The sequence below is a fragment of the Ambystoma mexicanum genome, chromosome 4p, assembly GCF_040938575.1.
Source record: "Ambystoma mexicanum isolate Mex_15411 chromosome 4p, UKY_AmexF1_1, whole genome shotgun sequence".
Classification (NCBI taxonomy): domain Eukaryota; kingdom Metazoa; phylum Chordata; class Amphibia; order Caudata; family Ambystomatidae; genus Ambystoma; species Ambystoma mexicanum.
This window is the reverse complement of record NC_090927.1, coordinates 53,162,851-53,178,567: the sequence shown is the minus strand read 5'-3', so window position 1 is coordinate 53,178,567 and position 15,717 is coordinate 53,162,851. Positions and strand designations below refer to the sequence as shown.

The 15,717-nt window shown below is 48.5% G+C and overlaps 1 protein-coding gene across 4 annotated transcripts in view; it reads right to left on the bottom strand.

Moving 5' to 3' along the window:
• Window positions 1-15,717, bottom strand: part of LOC138452983 (zinc finger protein 436-like) — a 284,744-nt gene that overhangs the window by 192,070 nt on the left and 76,957 nt on the right. For 3 of the 4 annotated variants that reach the window (XM_069605355.1, XM_069605356.1, XM_069605358.1), the window contains exon 4: window positions 1,500-1,610. The exons of the other annotated variant lie outside the window; for it this stretch is intronic. In XM_069605355.1, coding sequence (XP_069461456.1) covers window positions 1,500-1,610 — 111 coding nt within the window. The remainder of the gene's footprint in view (window positions 1-1,499; window positions 1,611-15,717) is intronic. 4 annotated transcript variants of the gene reach the window in all.

Here is a 15,717-nt window from a genome sequence, read left to right as displayed (position 1 = left end):
TCCTCGCTATACAATTCCGTATATTTGCACACCCCATCCAGAAATAAAATGAAGGTGAAGTGGGAGAGAGACTTGGGCATTACAATAGAAGATTAACAATGGGCAAAATATTCTTATTACACCAAGTCCATCTCCGCAAGCGCCAACTTTAGGCAAATCCAGTTTAAAACGTTGAACCACATATATATCACACCCAAGAAAGTGACCAAATTCGACCCAACTAAACAAGCATTCTGCCCGAAATGCGACGCTCCAGCAGCAAACTCAATACACATGTACTGGGAATGTCTACCCATTAGACATTATGGGGAGAAATAGCCACTATCTTGACTTGCACATACCAGCTACCCCACTGAAGTATTTACTGGGGGATATAGATATGGTGTCAGTTAAAACTCAGACTCTTTACAGTGGCGGGTGCAGTGGCTAAGAGAAACATACTCAAGAGTTGGAAAGCGAAATCTCCCCCTACTGCTCAAGCATGGCTAAGAGATCTAATGTATGTACACAAGTGTGAGGAGAACTATGTAAAGGGTACACCCGCCACCAGCAGACCAAAAGACATCTGGGGCCCCCCCAGGAGCTACTTGAATTGGACGATGTTGATAGCCGGTCAGAAGACTAAAGCAGTGTATCCAAAAATACTACTGTATTGGCAATGTAACATATTCAAATGTACGTGAATTGAACTCTGTATACTGTTGCTGTTTTGTAAACGTCAGCTAAAAATAAAGTGAAAAAAAAACATTTCAATAAATGCAAATTAGGGATTTTATTACTAACATATTGACATATTATTAGCACTAAAAGCATTCTTCATAAAATGACATTGTGGGGGCGATTAGAAGAAAAAAAGTATATTTATTTCAGAAGGTTGTGCATCCGATATCCTTAACTGAACAAATACGCGAGCAGGTATTACCTGGAGATATTAATAAATCCATTTGCGTTGTACAAAAAAAAAAGCTATTTTAGCACATCTACTCAGGTGCGTAGAGGGTCCCCTTTCTAGACAAACGGACACCATGTTATGTATGGTCCCAGTGAAGGAAAAGATAACATGGTGTCCGTTTGTCTAGAAAGGGGACCCTCTGCGCACATCAGAGTAGGTCCTTTGCTAGGAAATTTGTTTAAGTCTTATCTTGGCTCCTCCTGCCCAGTTTTTTTTTGTATTCGAAGTAATTATTGTATTGTTAAAAGGATAATTTGGTAATGGTAGTAGGCACTTAAAGTTTTACCATTTCTCATTTACACCGACGACAATCCGAAAATAAACTCTGTTATTGGCTGAATGTTTCCACTGTTCATCTGCAGCCACAGTTTTGTGACAGAATCTTTCTGAGCAGCATCTGTGAGATCAATAAACTACCAATGAGGACAATAGAAACAGATAGTTTCTGGCACTATAAATCCAAACATTATTTTAAAACAAATACAAATACCGGCTTTAAGGAAAGACATCTGCAGTCAAAGTTATTTCCTGGGCATCTGCCACTCACCAGAAAAGAGAGCCCTCCTCCCCGACTTCACAAAGCAGAAATCATCTGTACTGCCGGGATCCTCCTCTTCCTTACCCGGCAAAATACAGCCAGACTGGGCTGCAGCACGTCCTGTTGCAGATAAAAGCAGCATTGAATCTAATCTCATTTACTTGATAGCCAAATCTCTTCCAAATTGAACAGATCATGAGTTGCAAATTACAATTTCCAAAGAGGACTCGAAACAAAACTAGATGTACGTCTCTAGAGCCTGGGTCATTAAGTGAATGATTGTGTGTTATCAAAAGTTTACTGCACACTTCAGCCAAAGGGCCCAATGATGAAGCAAGGGGTGAGGACTGTTGGGCGGACGCTTAGGGAAATAACCCGGTCCTTAACTGCTTACTGACCAAGAGCTTACTGGGCACTGCTGCAAGTTCAGAGGGCATAGAATGGTAGGCATTTAGTTTTATTATTGCTGATTGAAAATTAAACCTGGAGGAACATGGCTTTCGTGACAAGGACACGAGCGCTGCCTTCACAGGAGCACATTCCTGCACAAATTGGCAAGGTTTTTAGTTCTGGGCTTCAGAGACTCAAAGGTCACCACACCACATCTACAAACCAGACCAGCATTCATCTATGCATCCGTGACCACCCACAGAGGCGAGAACACAGTCCCTTCTGTAAGGGTGTGGAAGTACAGACTGACGCGCAGGTGGCATGCTTTTCTTTCATTATGTAAAATAATAAAGAGAAAACCCTGTCTGACCCCATTACTAAGAGGGGTTTCCCTGCCTCAAATACGAAGGATTCCGTCACAAGGTCAGTAAATCAAACAGTCCACCATCCTGTGTCAAAACCCATTTCCTTCCCTTACATTGTAAATCAAAACTAAATAAAGGGGTGATCTTCTTGATCCTGAAGAATGGCTTCCTTCTTTTGGATGATTGACCAAAGTTCACTTCTGGGTGAAGAAAAAGGAAATGTTCATCGAAAAGGGTTAAAAGCAAAACTCTCAAAGGCTTTCTTGGCTTGACACTTCACCCACAAACATGGAAAAATAAAGTGTTGCATCTTCACAGTGTTATGGGGAGAGGACTATCTCTCACCTTAACCTTCTTCAGGTTTCTCAATACTGTCCACAATGCCAGGATTAACAACTTCCTTCTCCTTATCTTTACTGTGCTCCTCTCAATGCCAAGGAGATGACTCCATTCCCCTGGCTTTTCCCAGGCTCCTCACTAAGCCACGAGAAGGACTTGCTTCTCCCGATTTTTACTGTGCTTCTCACAATGCCAAGGAGATGACTCCCTTCCCCTGGCTTTTCCCAGGCTCCTCACTAAGCCACGAGAATGACTCCCTTCTCTTGGCTTCTTTCACAACGTTTGTCAAAACACTGCAGAGTAGGTGTCCCTTTCCCTGGCCTTTCTCAGGCTCTGTGCGCCAAGCCTGACCCATAGACTTGTGTTGGGCAGTCCTGGTATACTCCCCTGCCAGGTACTGCCACAAGGAAGATGCACCTTGGAGGAGGTCTTTCCCTTTTCTGGGCTTCCGCTAAACCTGGTTCACCATCTTGCCGGGTATGGGCTTTTCCCTACTTCTTTCTCTTTGGCTCCCAGACCCTCTCAGCCACTTCTTGATTTTCACTGTTTTTATTCGGGTCCCAGACCCTGGTTTCTCTTCTCCGCAGACTTGGTATACTCTCCTGCCAAGTACTGTGTTTAGCTTCTTAATGTGTACTATTTCAGGTTAGGTCCCAGACCCAGGTTTCTCTTCATAATGGATTTGGGATACGCTTCTGCCAAATACTGTGACGAAGGAGTGGGTATTTCAACTATGATGAAGGAGTGGGTATTTCAACTAATCATACCCGTACCAGGTCTTTACCTTCTGAGTTAGCTTACCCCTACCGGTTCCTGAGCATTGCCCGTTACCTTTAGCCAGTTGTTGCCGGGGTCCTCTTTGACTCTTACTTGGTCGCGCAGCATCTCCCGTTGCCTGTCCTTGCCGGTACTCAGGCTCTGTTCTGGGTGGTGTCAGCGTTACTCTTGCTCGCCACACCGCATCCCACAGCTTCCTTTTCTCTGCTGGACTTTGGCAGCACCTTCGGGGAAAGGAGTCTTGGTATTCCTGCAATACTGGGATCGGACTGCTCCCGGCACTTCCTCGGCCGCTTCTCCTTTGCACTTCCCGGGTTTCTCAGTCTCGAACCGATTGGTTTCTGCTCGTCTCTCCTCTGCTGTTGTCCTTTGTTAGTTTTTATACTCGTACAATGTCCATATAGACTGGGATGCTCACTTTGGTTCTGCAGAGCGCTCTTCATAACTCTGCACATCTTCGTCCCAGTAGGATTATGATCACTATATGGAGTTTGCTGGACTCTTCCTAGTACCAGTTTTCCGGCATACTTCAGGAAAGTACTCCCTACTCGTCCTCATCCATATACTTGACACAAATATATGGAAGTATGGGGTGCTAGTATATTGAGTCCAGAGAATGAGGGAGAAGGAGGCTGGGATGTATTATGTACATACTGTGTTCTCCCCGAGAGGTGGTCCTAGTCCAATACTGTGGGATTCCGCCTACGAGATCCTCCCACTGAGCACCACCCCCAGCGGGAATATCTGAGATACTCCCACTGAGCACCACCCCCGGGGGGGGGGGGGGTATCGCGTAGTGGCCTCACCTCCCAGGCATCATGGGAAAGAGCTCCCCCTAGGGGAGAAGGGATGACATCCAAGGATCTGTCACACTTCCCTTCGAAATGAAGCCAGGGAGAGATTTTAAAAAGACGCCATGATGTCAGAGTTCTAGATTTCAACTTCCAAGACTGATTTTAAATATGCAATGCCTGGCAGGCCATCATTCCGGCTATCAAACTTTCTTCTGGATGCCCAGTGGCTCTGCTCCCAGGTGCTCTCAATGGGAAACTCTTAGCTTGCCAGACAGCAGTAATGTCTCAAGGAAGGCAGCCCGCCCATGGACCATGAAACCATTTATTGGCAGATGCTGCAATCAGAAGCCACATTTCACTAAAGCAACGGTTGCCTGCAATTCTAACATGGCTGAAGTCAATTTGGGTCATACTTCTACCAATGATTGCCCTAGACTGTGTAGGGGAGGAGTGGTCCAAAAGACCCTCCTTGCCTACATCCCCTCCCCAGGTGAGTGCCATGGCTCATTGGGCGTCCCCTCAGACCACCCGGGCCCACGTGGTGGAGGGTTCACCTGCTGAAGACATTGCCCACACGTATTGAATTTAGCTAGGCCCAGAAACCATTTGGTCTATCAAAGATGGTGTGAGCTCAGCGCACTGTAGCGCGGCCCCCACCCTCGGAGAGTTTCAATTATCCCTGTCGCCGCAGCACCCTGGCAGATCCGCTGTGAGCCCGTTCCCACGAACAAGACGGACATGAGCTAGCATAAGATACTAATACTGTAACATTTCACCGTCCACAGTGTATCACTGCTCCCAGCATGACCCGGTCAGCGAGGCCTGGGTGATGGGGAGATCTGTAGAATGGTCATCCGATGAAAGCAGAAAAATACCCAAATACGAATGTCAAAAACTACTTGTAATACGTGTATCCTTTCCATACAACTACTTCTACTAAAGAAACCTGTAAAATTGTGTAATTATTGTAAGAAACGCATGTTTACATGACACCAGCAATGAAGGACCCACACCCCTGCAGGGGTGTGCACATGATAAAAGTATTCCGGGGGATTATTCTCTATATGTATCATTGAAAACCATACACCCCGCGGTCCCGCGCCATAACTGAACTAATGCTGCTATAGTACACAAGAAGACGAATGTAACCATACAGAGGGCTCATGTGGAGGATGTGAGAGAATGCACTTGTCATGCGTGTATGTCTAAACCCCTTATGTGCCACCACCATCACGTACGGTGGCGGGTCATTTTCTATGTACTCCACCAACCTCACTACTACCTCACTTACTGCAAATGTATATGCATATAACTAAATACTGTAATTGTTAAAACATAGTGTACGAATAAGGTGCTCAGACTGGACATAATCGAGACACATCCAGCAAAGTTGAAATGTATTCAAACAAATATTATAAAGTGTTCAAATGATTGTGATGTTTTCACCTCTAAAAGCCGGCAACACACGAGGAAGATACCTTTGAGAATATGTGCAAGGCCATTCCCCCTCCCACCCTGCGAAGACTGCCAAACATGAGAGCAGAGGCCCGCGCCGCGCTGCTCCACCTCCCCCAACCAGACTGGAGCCACTTCAAAGATTTGTAGCCCCCTCTGCAGCACCCAAGGCCACGGCCCGCCACCTGCATTATTTACAGCACAGCAGTAAACCTCTGCCTGAACACACACTTCCAAAGGCGCCCCCTCGTAAACCCCACAACCCACCGGATCATCTTAGACTTATGGCCCTGTGCAATCAGGACACCCAATACTGTGGCAACACACAGCGGCACATCCATAACCACATCTAACAAGACAGGGAGGCATGTACCGCCCGTCCCATGCCCTGAAGCTTAGCCCCTCAACCTATGGCTCCGGTCAACAGGACACTGGTAACCATGCCCTGACGAATGACCATCAGACCCCTCACAAGGTGCATTCCTCCTGTGTTGCATTAACCTGTAGAATAACCTATTGGGAGATTTACTAAAGAAGATAATATTGCAATGACTGAATGACTGCGGTGTGCATGGCCTAGGGCAAATAAGTCAGGAAAAGACATTAATCTCTGACACTGGCCGCGATGGCACAACAACACCGCCCAGATGAACTCAGCCAACCTGCCAGGCCCAGCCCAACCCACGAGGCTGACCAGTGACGTCCTCCAGCCAAAGCCAACCACATCGCAGCAGCACCTATAGTTAGTCATCGCCACCCAATCCCATCAAACTTGTGCCCCCTATAGTATGTAGGTTCTTATGACGTTTTTTTGTAAATATATACGCCTGTCTTTGCTATTGTCAGACAGAGCGCTCTCGGAGTTTGCAGAGTTCTTTGCATGCCCTATTCTGATTGATAAACTCCCATTTAAGCTCACCCGCACTCTGTCTTGGCCTTATTCCCGACTTGGGAGAGTCCTTCATTGTCTCTCATTTAGGGGAGGATCATGCTGGCTAGGGACGCTTGCCTTCAGTGGTGACCCCGAAAGCGTGATTATTACTATTATTTTTTCCCGACCTAACATTACCGTCCCCTTTTGGCACGAGAATCTCCGGTCGAAAAGGGATACGCACGGTGAGCCGGCTCCGGGAGGCTGCCCGCCAACGGCGACCGGTACACTAAGAAGTGCGCACTCAAAAGAGAGAGGGTACGGGATCCCAGTTGAAAAATCCCCTTCGAGTACCGCTCGCCGGAGCCGGGGCTGACTGTTGAGCGGACGGCAACACTGCCTGGACGGACCCAGTTTCGGAGACTATCGGTTCAAGACGGGCACGTGAGTATTGAGTGCGAGCGATCGTAAAGGGAGTGGGGGAAGAAGTCTAGGACAGAGAACGAAGAGGGGTAGAAAAGGGGGTACGCAGATCTACTAAAGATCATCCTAAAATTTCTTAGCTTTTTCTTTGCATATGGCCATTAGGATTAAGAGGTGAATAAGAGATAAAAGTGACGGGAACCTAGCTCCGAAAGGGGGCGGAAGGCAGCGCCGCATAGTGCTATCTTGACTAGTACTGGGAATATATGAAGAAGTGGATTATAAGATGAAAGTGTCTGGCAAAGGGGGACACAGAGAATATATTAGTGACTGCTATTTCTTCTTTCTTTTCTTTAGGGTTGGAGGGAAAATAAAAGTGAGATCAGTACAAAACGTTAGGGAGAAAGTAAAAGAGAGAGAGTCCTACTAGAAGCGGGAAGAGCAGACCAATATATGACAATGCATTACTTACCGTAAAAGCATTTCTGATGGTTGTATCTGCTTAGATTCACATGCTGTGCATAGGTCCGACATCCAGTGGTCACTGCGGAGTATTGCATTTTGTTTTTCGTAGTCGAAAAGGGACGTCGACAAGGCGTGTCTGAAACACTATCCCTATAGTGACGTGCGTTGTACCCACAATCCCTCACGCGTCGAGGTCCCTCTGTTTGTATTTTTCTGCCCTGAGGGAGCCTTCTAGACGTGAGTGAGTACAGAAAAGAGAGATATAAAAGGAAGTCTATGTTCCTTCCATCCGAGCGGGGAGGAAGGGTGGGCGCATGTGAATCTAAGCAGATACAACCATCAGAAATGCTTTTACGGTAAGTAATGCATTGTCTTCTGATGTTTGTTAATCTGCTTAGAATCACTTGCTGTGCATAGACTAGTGAGCAGTACCCGGAGTCGGCGGTGGGTTATGAGAAGGAACAGTAGAGAAAAGATGTCTTAATACTGCCTGTCCCACCTGGGAGTCAGATCTAGAGTGTGCATCTAGACAGTAGTGTTTTGTAAAGGTGTGCACAGAACTCCAGGTAGCCGCTTTGCAGATGGACTCAAGGGGAACATTTGCAATGAATGCTATGGACGCCCCCGTGCCTCGAGTCGAATGTGCTCTTGGCCTAAAGGGCAGTTCTCTCTTAGCAAGAGTATAGCAGAGAGTGATGCATTGAACAATCCATCTAGAAATAGTGGACTTTGAAACTGCATCCCCTTCTCTTCCTGCTGCCACCGAGACGAAGAACTGATTAGTCTTCCTCAGTGGTCTGGTTCTTTCCATGTAGAACATGACCGCTCTGCGGACATCTAGTGTGTGCAGAGTCCTTTCTCCCAAGTTGGAAGGATATTGAAAGAACGCTGGTAGTTCTATAGACTGGTTTACGTGGAATTTTGAGATGAATTTCGGAGCAAACCTTGGGTGAGTGCGTAGAACCACCTTATCTCTGTGAACTGTAACAAAGGGATCTAGAACAGAAAGAGCCTGTAGTTCACTTACTCTCCTGATGGAGGTGATAGCTATTAGAAAAGCAGTCTTAAGAGTGAGGTCTTTAAGAGATGCTTTGTGCATGGGTTCAAATGGTGAGCCCATGAGTCTGGTAAGTACCACGTTAAGATCCCATCCGGGAGCTGGGTCAGCTATCGGGGGGGGGTGTATTCTCTTTACTCCCTCCATGAAGGCCTTTATAACAGGGATCTTCCACCACAACCCTTTGAGTTGGGAAGTGGTGTATGCAGAAAGTGCCGCTAGGTGGACTTTAATGGAATTGAACACTAGACCTGAATCCAAAAAATGGGTCAGGTATAGAACAATATGTGTGGGAGAGCAGTCAATCGGGTTGATGCTCTTTCCTCTGCACCAGATGACAAATCTCTTCCACTTGCTAGAATAGCAGTGGCGAGTGTTAGGTTTTCTGGCTTCCCTGAGGATGTCCATGCATCTCTGCGGGAGCTGTAGATGTCCAAATTCTATGATCTCAGGAGCCAGGCTGCTAAATTCATGTTCTGGGGGCATGGATGCAGAGTCCTGCCCTTGTCTTGTGACAGCATGTTGTACGGGCAGGGGAGTTTCACTGGGGGATATAGAGACATCTCCATCAAGTGAGCGAACCATGGCTGTCGGGCCCACATTGGGGCCACCAGTATCATGGTCACTTGTTCCTGGTGCATCTTGTGCACCACCTTGTTGAGAAGGGGAGTCGGGGGAAAAGCGTAAACAAATTTCCCTGACCATTGAATCGACAGACCGTTCCCCTTGGATTGGTTCTGGGGGTACCTGGAGGCGTAACTTTGGCATTGTGAGTTCTCCAGGGTTGCGAACAGGTCTATTTCTGGGAATCCCCATTGCGTGAAGACGTCGAAGACGATGTCTTCGTGCAGTCGCCATTCGTACTCTTCGGGCAGGGGGAAATCTCTGCTGAGTTTGTCTGCCAGCAGATTGAGTTCCCCTGGTACATGTTGTGACAGTAGGAACATATTTTGTTTGAGAGCCCACTTCCATATATTTTGGGCCAGTTTGGACAGTCCTGGAGAGTGGGTTCCCCCCTGCTTGTTGATGTAATACATGGCTGTGGTGCTGTCTGTAAGGACCATCACTGTCCTGCCTTGTAGGTGTTCCTGGAAGGCTTTTAGCGCCTTGAACACCGCTAGTAGCTCCAGAAGATTGATGTGTTTGGATGCTACGTTCGGAGTCCACACTCCGTGAGCAGTCTGATGGGATAGGTGAGCCCCCCATCCTGTGAGGGATGCGTCTGTGGTTAGAGTGGCTTCCGCCGCGGGTGTGGCAAAGGGTTTCCCTTTTCCCAGGTTTTCCTTTGTCCACCACCGTAGCGAGAGAACTAAGGCCTGCGAGACCACCACTAGATCGTCCCATAGTCCGCTGGCCTGACACCACTGGCTGTTGAGCCACTCTTGCATTGGGCGCATGTGCAGGCGCGCGTGAGGTACCAAATAAATACACGACGCCATCATGCCTAGCAAGCGCATTGCTTTGCGTACCGTCACCTCTCGACCGGTCACATATTGAGGGATCTGAAACAGCATGTTTTGGACCCTCTCTTTGGAGGGGAAGACGAGGCCGTCCTTTGTTTGAATTAGCGCCCTTAGGAATTGTTTGATTTGGCTGGGGTCTAGGCTGGACTTCTTTTCGTTGATGGAGAAGCCCAACTGGAACAAAAGGTCTACAGTCTTTTGGGTATTGGAGAAGCATGTTTCGTAAGAATCCCCTGTTATGAGCCAGTCGTCGAGGTAAGGGTAAACTGGGATGGACAACCTGCGCAGGTGGGCCGCTGCCACTGCCAGCACCTTCGTGAATACCCTTGGTGCTGATGCTATGCCGAAGGGTAGCACTCTGAACTGGTAGTGTTTGCCCTCTATCATGAACCGGAGGTATTTTCTGTGCGCTGGCAACATTAAAATATGAAAGTATGCATCTTTCATGTCCAATGTTGTCATGTAATCTCCCTGTGATAGCAGTGGGATCACTTCTTGTAAGGTCACCATACGAAACTTTTGGGGTTTGATAAACTTGTTCGCTGGGCGCAGATCTAATACAGGGCGCATGGTTAGATCCTTTTTGGGTTCAAGGAAGTACACTGAATAAATACCTTCCGTTACCTGAGATAGAGGTACGACCTCTATGGCTCCTTTTTCCAGCAGTTGTTGTACTTCTTGGAGAAGGATGGCAAGGTGTTCCGGTGTCATGCGACGTCCCCTTGGGGGTTTGTATGTTGGGGAACTGTTGAATTCGATGCAGTATCCGTGGGCTACGGTGGAAAGTACCCAGCGGTCTGACGTTATACCCTCCCATGCTGGAAGAAAGGATGTTATCCGGCCCCCGACCGGTGTTGCATGGGAGGGGACGCGAATCTTCGCATCACTTGGTGTTGTTGGGGGCTTGGGAGCCTCTGGGGGTCTTCCTTTGCCCCGGCGCTGGCCCCTTTGGCTGTACTGCCCACTATTGGTTTGGAAAATGGTGGCAGGGTACTGTTGTTGCTGGTTTTGTTGTTGGCGTTGGCCACGAAAAAAGCGTTTGTTGCCATAGCCGCGCCTGGTAGAGGGCTTAGAGATTTGGTCAAGAGTTTTGATAGTGTCGAACTCTTTTTTAGCCATCTCCAGAGCCTCATCCACCGCTTTCCCGAAGAGGTTTGAGTCTTCAACAGGTTTATTTATTAAAGACGCCCGTGTCTCCGGTTTGAACCCTGAGTTGCGCAGCCATACGTGGCGTTTTAGGAGTATTCCCTAAACCAGGGAACGTCCCGCTGTTTCTGCAGCATCCAGAGAGCTCTTTACAATACTCTGGTTGACCTGGGTTCCTTCGCCAATAGTTGTAAGCAGGCGTGTACGTAATGGTTCCGGCGCTTCTTCGGCGTCTTTGCGCAGTTTGGCCCACTGCGCGTCCGCATAGCTTGCGAGCAAAGAATTGTTGTTCACAATTCTTGCCGAAAAGGCAGCCGAGGATGTAACTCTTTTTGCAAGGGCATATAACCGCTTGTCAGGTGGTGCCTCACTGGTGGAAAGTGGTACCCCTGCCCTCTTTCTTGTATTGGTTACTACCAGGGAATCCGGAATGGAATGTCCCCTGATGTACAGCGGGTCTGAGGGTGAAGGAGTGAAAAGTTTTTCAATTCTAGGATTGACCCCTCTGATTAGTGCGGGTGTGGACAGCGAAGGGATGATTCTTCTCTTCACCGAAGCGAGGAGGGGAATGGTCTGACTGACCGGGGGTTTCTCCTTAATTACTCTTTCCACAAAGTCTAATTCAGGAGAGAGCTCCCCAGTGTCCAGTTCGAAATGTGCTGCTGCTCTGCGCAACAGGGCATTAAATGTGGGCTGATCGTCAATGGGAGACGTGTTTCTAATAGGTGAATTGTCAGGAGGATTTAGGTTCAGGACATCAGTGTCGGAATATATTGATGGGGATTGCCAGGGGTGAGAAGGTCCTTCTTCTGGATTTTCTCCGAAGCCTTCTCCTACCAAGTCTGGGCTGTCTTCCAGACCTTCCTCCTGGTTCCATCCCTCTTCCTCGTCCATAAAATCATCCTCTTCTTCAAAATAATGTTCTTCCCCAGTGAGGTCATACACACTATGGAAGTCTGAGGCTGTGTCCTGGTGGGGATTGACTAGTCTCGGAATTTTGGCCCTGGGGTCCTCCTGAGGCCCTTCTCTTATTCTCTTGGGAGTAGGAGGGGTTCTGGGTATTCATAAACCTCTCCATTCTTTCCATGCAGAGATGGAGCCTTTCCATGGTTTTATGGGGTACCCCTGAGCTGTCTAGCGGGGGAAAAATAGTGTCTTGTAGCTGAAAACGGCTCGACCTCTCCCACAAAGTCGAGGAAAGTGTCCCGTCGCCCTACGAAAAGCCTTCAGGTGTGTTGGGAATCCCCTCGACTGAAGGAGATAGTCCCTGCCTTTCTTCCGGCTTCCCAGCTCCTCTTCCTTTTTCAATTGCCTGCACCAGAGGGGGCCTTTCATGCCTCTCAGGTATGAGCCGTTAGGCTTAATTGCCTGACTACCACCACAGCATACCTCTTCAGCCCTCTGCCTCGTCCCCCAGTACTCATGGGATTATGTGACTTTTAGTCTCCAACAACAAAGTTAGCTCTTTTTAACAACTTATTTATAAGGGTCCATTAAGGATGAACCATTAGAATGTGTTGCTACAGAGGAAGACAGTCTGTTGAAGGCAATATTTCTAATGTCCTTTCCATTATACCTTTGGGATGGAGAGGATTTTTATCCTGAAAAACCTTACATGATCTTTGTGATATTGCGGTCTGTTCAGGTTTAAAGGCATTTGCGCTCAGATCTACAGATCGTACATGTGGTAAAGATACATCATAATGACAATAGGTCATTACCTGTTCTGGCTACTTTAAGGTTCTCCCTTTTAAAGAACAAATACTGTGTCTCATCCCACGAGATCTCCTCACTACCCTGGGCCTTGTCTCCTCCCAGGTGCCCCAGGGTTGGGATCAGGAAGAGTCTGCCTTTCCCTGGCCACCTGGGAGGAGACATTAGGTAGGGGTTCAGTGAGGGATCAGGAAGATTATTCATATAGGCTGTGAATCCTCAGAACATTAAACCAGTTGACCTCTTCATAGACAACTTCATTTACCTCAGTTAAGGCCTTTTGGCTCCTAGGCAATGAGAGAGCAGCCCCGGAGGCCATATTTAGATCTAGTAATGCACAGAGTATTTAGTGAGAAGCCTCAAAAGAGGCGACATTGGCGGGTTGCTCGTGAAAGTATGGAGGATAGCAATGCAGAGGAAATATAGCTACAGGTAACTTTCTTCTCCAGCACTGATCTTTCAAAGATTCAAAGGCTGACGTATAGATGACAAATAGGCAACTCTGACAGGGGGAGGAGTAAATGAGGCTCTGCTTATGCAAACAGGCAGGGAAGGACGACCTGACCATCTTGGGCTTCCTCTCTGACATTTTTATCAATACAGTTGGACCTGGTGAAGGTTGGATTAACCAACCATGTGGCAGGCCTGAACATGTCATCCAATGGAAGGACTGTGGGTCTGGAAGATGTAAAAGCTAGTTATTTTTATTTATTTGGATTTGTATAGCGCACATCTCCCGGGGGGCATCATGGCGCTGGTCAGGTAGGATGTCATATCCAAAATGCATACTTTAAAACAGGTATGTGGTTTGAGCGGGTTGTATACAATGGTTACAGGTTGATACATGATGTCACAATAATCAATATGAACGTTGTTATACACATGTCACCTATAAACAGTATGGAGGGAGCAGATCGGAGTTAGTTGAAGAGGGTGGTTTTTAGCTGTTTGCGGAAAGCTTGGTAGGATTTTTCATTCCCGAGTGCCGTGGGAAGGGCGTTCCAGTTTTTTGGAGCTAGGTGCTGGAAGCTGGATCCCCCTGCTTTACTTCTTTTGAAGGTGGGTACATAGGTCTGGTTAGATAGGCTCTAGGTCTCCGTGGCAGAGGCCTTATGGTTTTCCTATGATTCAGAGCTTTGCAGGCAGGCAGATGGACGAACAGCCAGCCATGTTGCCATTCTAGCTTTGGAAATCCATTTCTGGTCGCGGAAGCCACCAAAAGCTGAGGAGAATGTAGGATTCCCACTGAATGCTTCACATAATACATCAGGGCTCTTTTTATGGTCAGAGAGTGGAGGGACCTTCAAGCAGTTCAAAGGTTGCTGGAAGGACCACCTGCTAATTCAGATGACAGGACATATGGCATGAATTGTTGGGTGGTCCGCAGAATTACTTTATCCTTGTGGAATTTCAGTACTGGCTCATTAACATTCATTGAATCTCACCCAATCTTCTAGAGGAGTTAAGTTCTTTATTTCACCCAGAAGGGCAGCAATGTCCCTTTTGTCGCCGCCGCCAGCTCTTTCGCCGTGGTGATGCTGTTCGCCATTGGGGGCCCGGAAGGTGCAGGTGAAGCAGGGGGTGTAGGCGAAGTGCGACAGTCTGTGTTTAACGGTCATATGCGTTTCCGATGGCTGGATGGAACGGGCAGTGCGTGGGGTGAACAGGATGGTAATGGCTTCTGCTACTGGTACATCGTAGGGAGCCCCGGCGTCGTAGGATTCTTTCGCAGAACGGTGTCCAAGGCTTCCTTCTTCCAGCGGAGGTACGATGGTGAGGGCGTAATGAAGTAATGTGCCCCCTTAAGAGGTCGCCGGAAGGTCGGAGACTGCTGTTGCTGGATTACACGTGTCGTCGTGGGTTCACACCGTGGTCTACTCCCTCGTCCGTGTCACACTGTGGGCCCCTGGGGGCGGGGGTCAGCCTGGGTGTGGGTGTCTTCCGCACCGTCCAAGGTCCACACTGTGGCCTACTCCCCTGTTCTTGTCTGGGTGCGGGCCCGAGGGTGCGGGTGCAAGTGCACGCTGCTCCACTTGAGGTGCCGGGATAGGGCAGAGGACACCGCAGGTCCCTGTTGACAGTCCCTGTGAGGGCGAGGGCGTCCAATAGAGGGGGCCGGCAGAAAGCGTCCACCCAGACCTCTACACACTTCACAACACGCGGGTGTCTAGGCCTCGATTAGTCTCGGGTTCAGCCCATTCATCATTGAGGAGTGGGGTCCGTGGCGGTTGGCGACGTACCTGTGTGTCTTGGAGTTCAGAGGGAAGCGATCTCCGCGCCGTGTAATGTGGCTCCGCGGCGGCTTCCCTCCGGGGAGTCGTGTCGGGGGGATGGTGTTACAGAGGCCAGTAGATATTCTGCGCGGCAACGTTCGGGGATGCTGTCTCCGGGCACCGAGGGTGTGGGCCCTCCCCTTCTCTTCGTATGGGCCAGAAGCTGGTCCCTGTCGGCGTAGTGCGACTCCGCAGGGCCTCGGGTCTCGTTGACACGCTGCCTGCGCATGTGGTGGCGTTGTCTCGAGGGCTCTTCTTCCTCCGGCTGTTTCGGGGGGTGCGGAGGTCCGTTTCTCCTCGGGATTTTTCCCAGGCCGAGGGGGGTGTTCCACCAACACTATCTCGTCGAATTTTCGCAGGGGGCGGGGGGGTACCAGGAAGAGGGGGCTCATCTCATCTTCCGGGGTGATGCTGACGGAGTTCACGCAGAGAGTGTGTTCATCTCAGCGCCTCCTGGTGGCCAGTTCATATTTTGTGCTTTTAACTCCTTAGACCCCTCGGTTGTGTATATATATTGTATTGATTGTGATGTATTGGCTTACCTTAGTGTTACTGTGATTGTTTGCTATGGTTGATGTTACAAAGGCCTTGTAATAAATGTGTCTATACTTTTAATATAACACCCGTCTAGAGTAATTTGTAAGTGTCCTTGCTTTGTGTGCTCATTGAGGTCTTTCAGTCACCCTCACCCCTCTT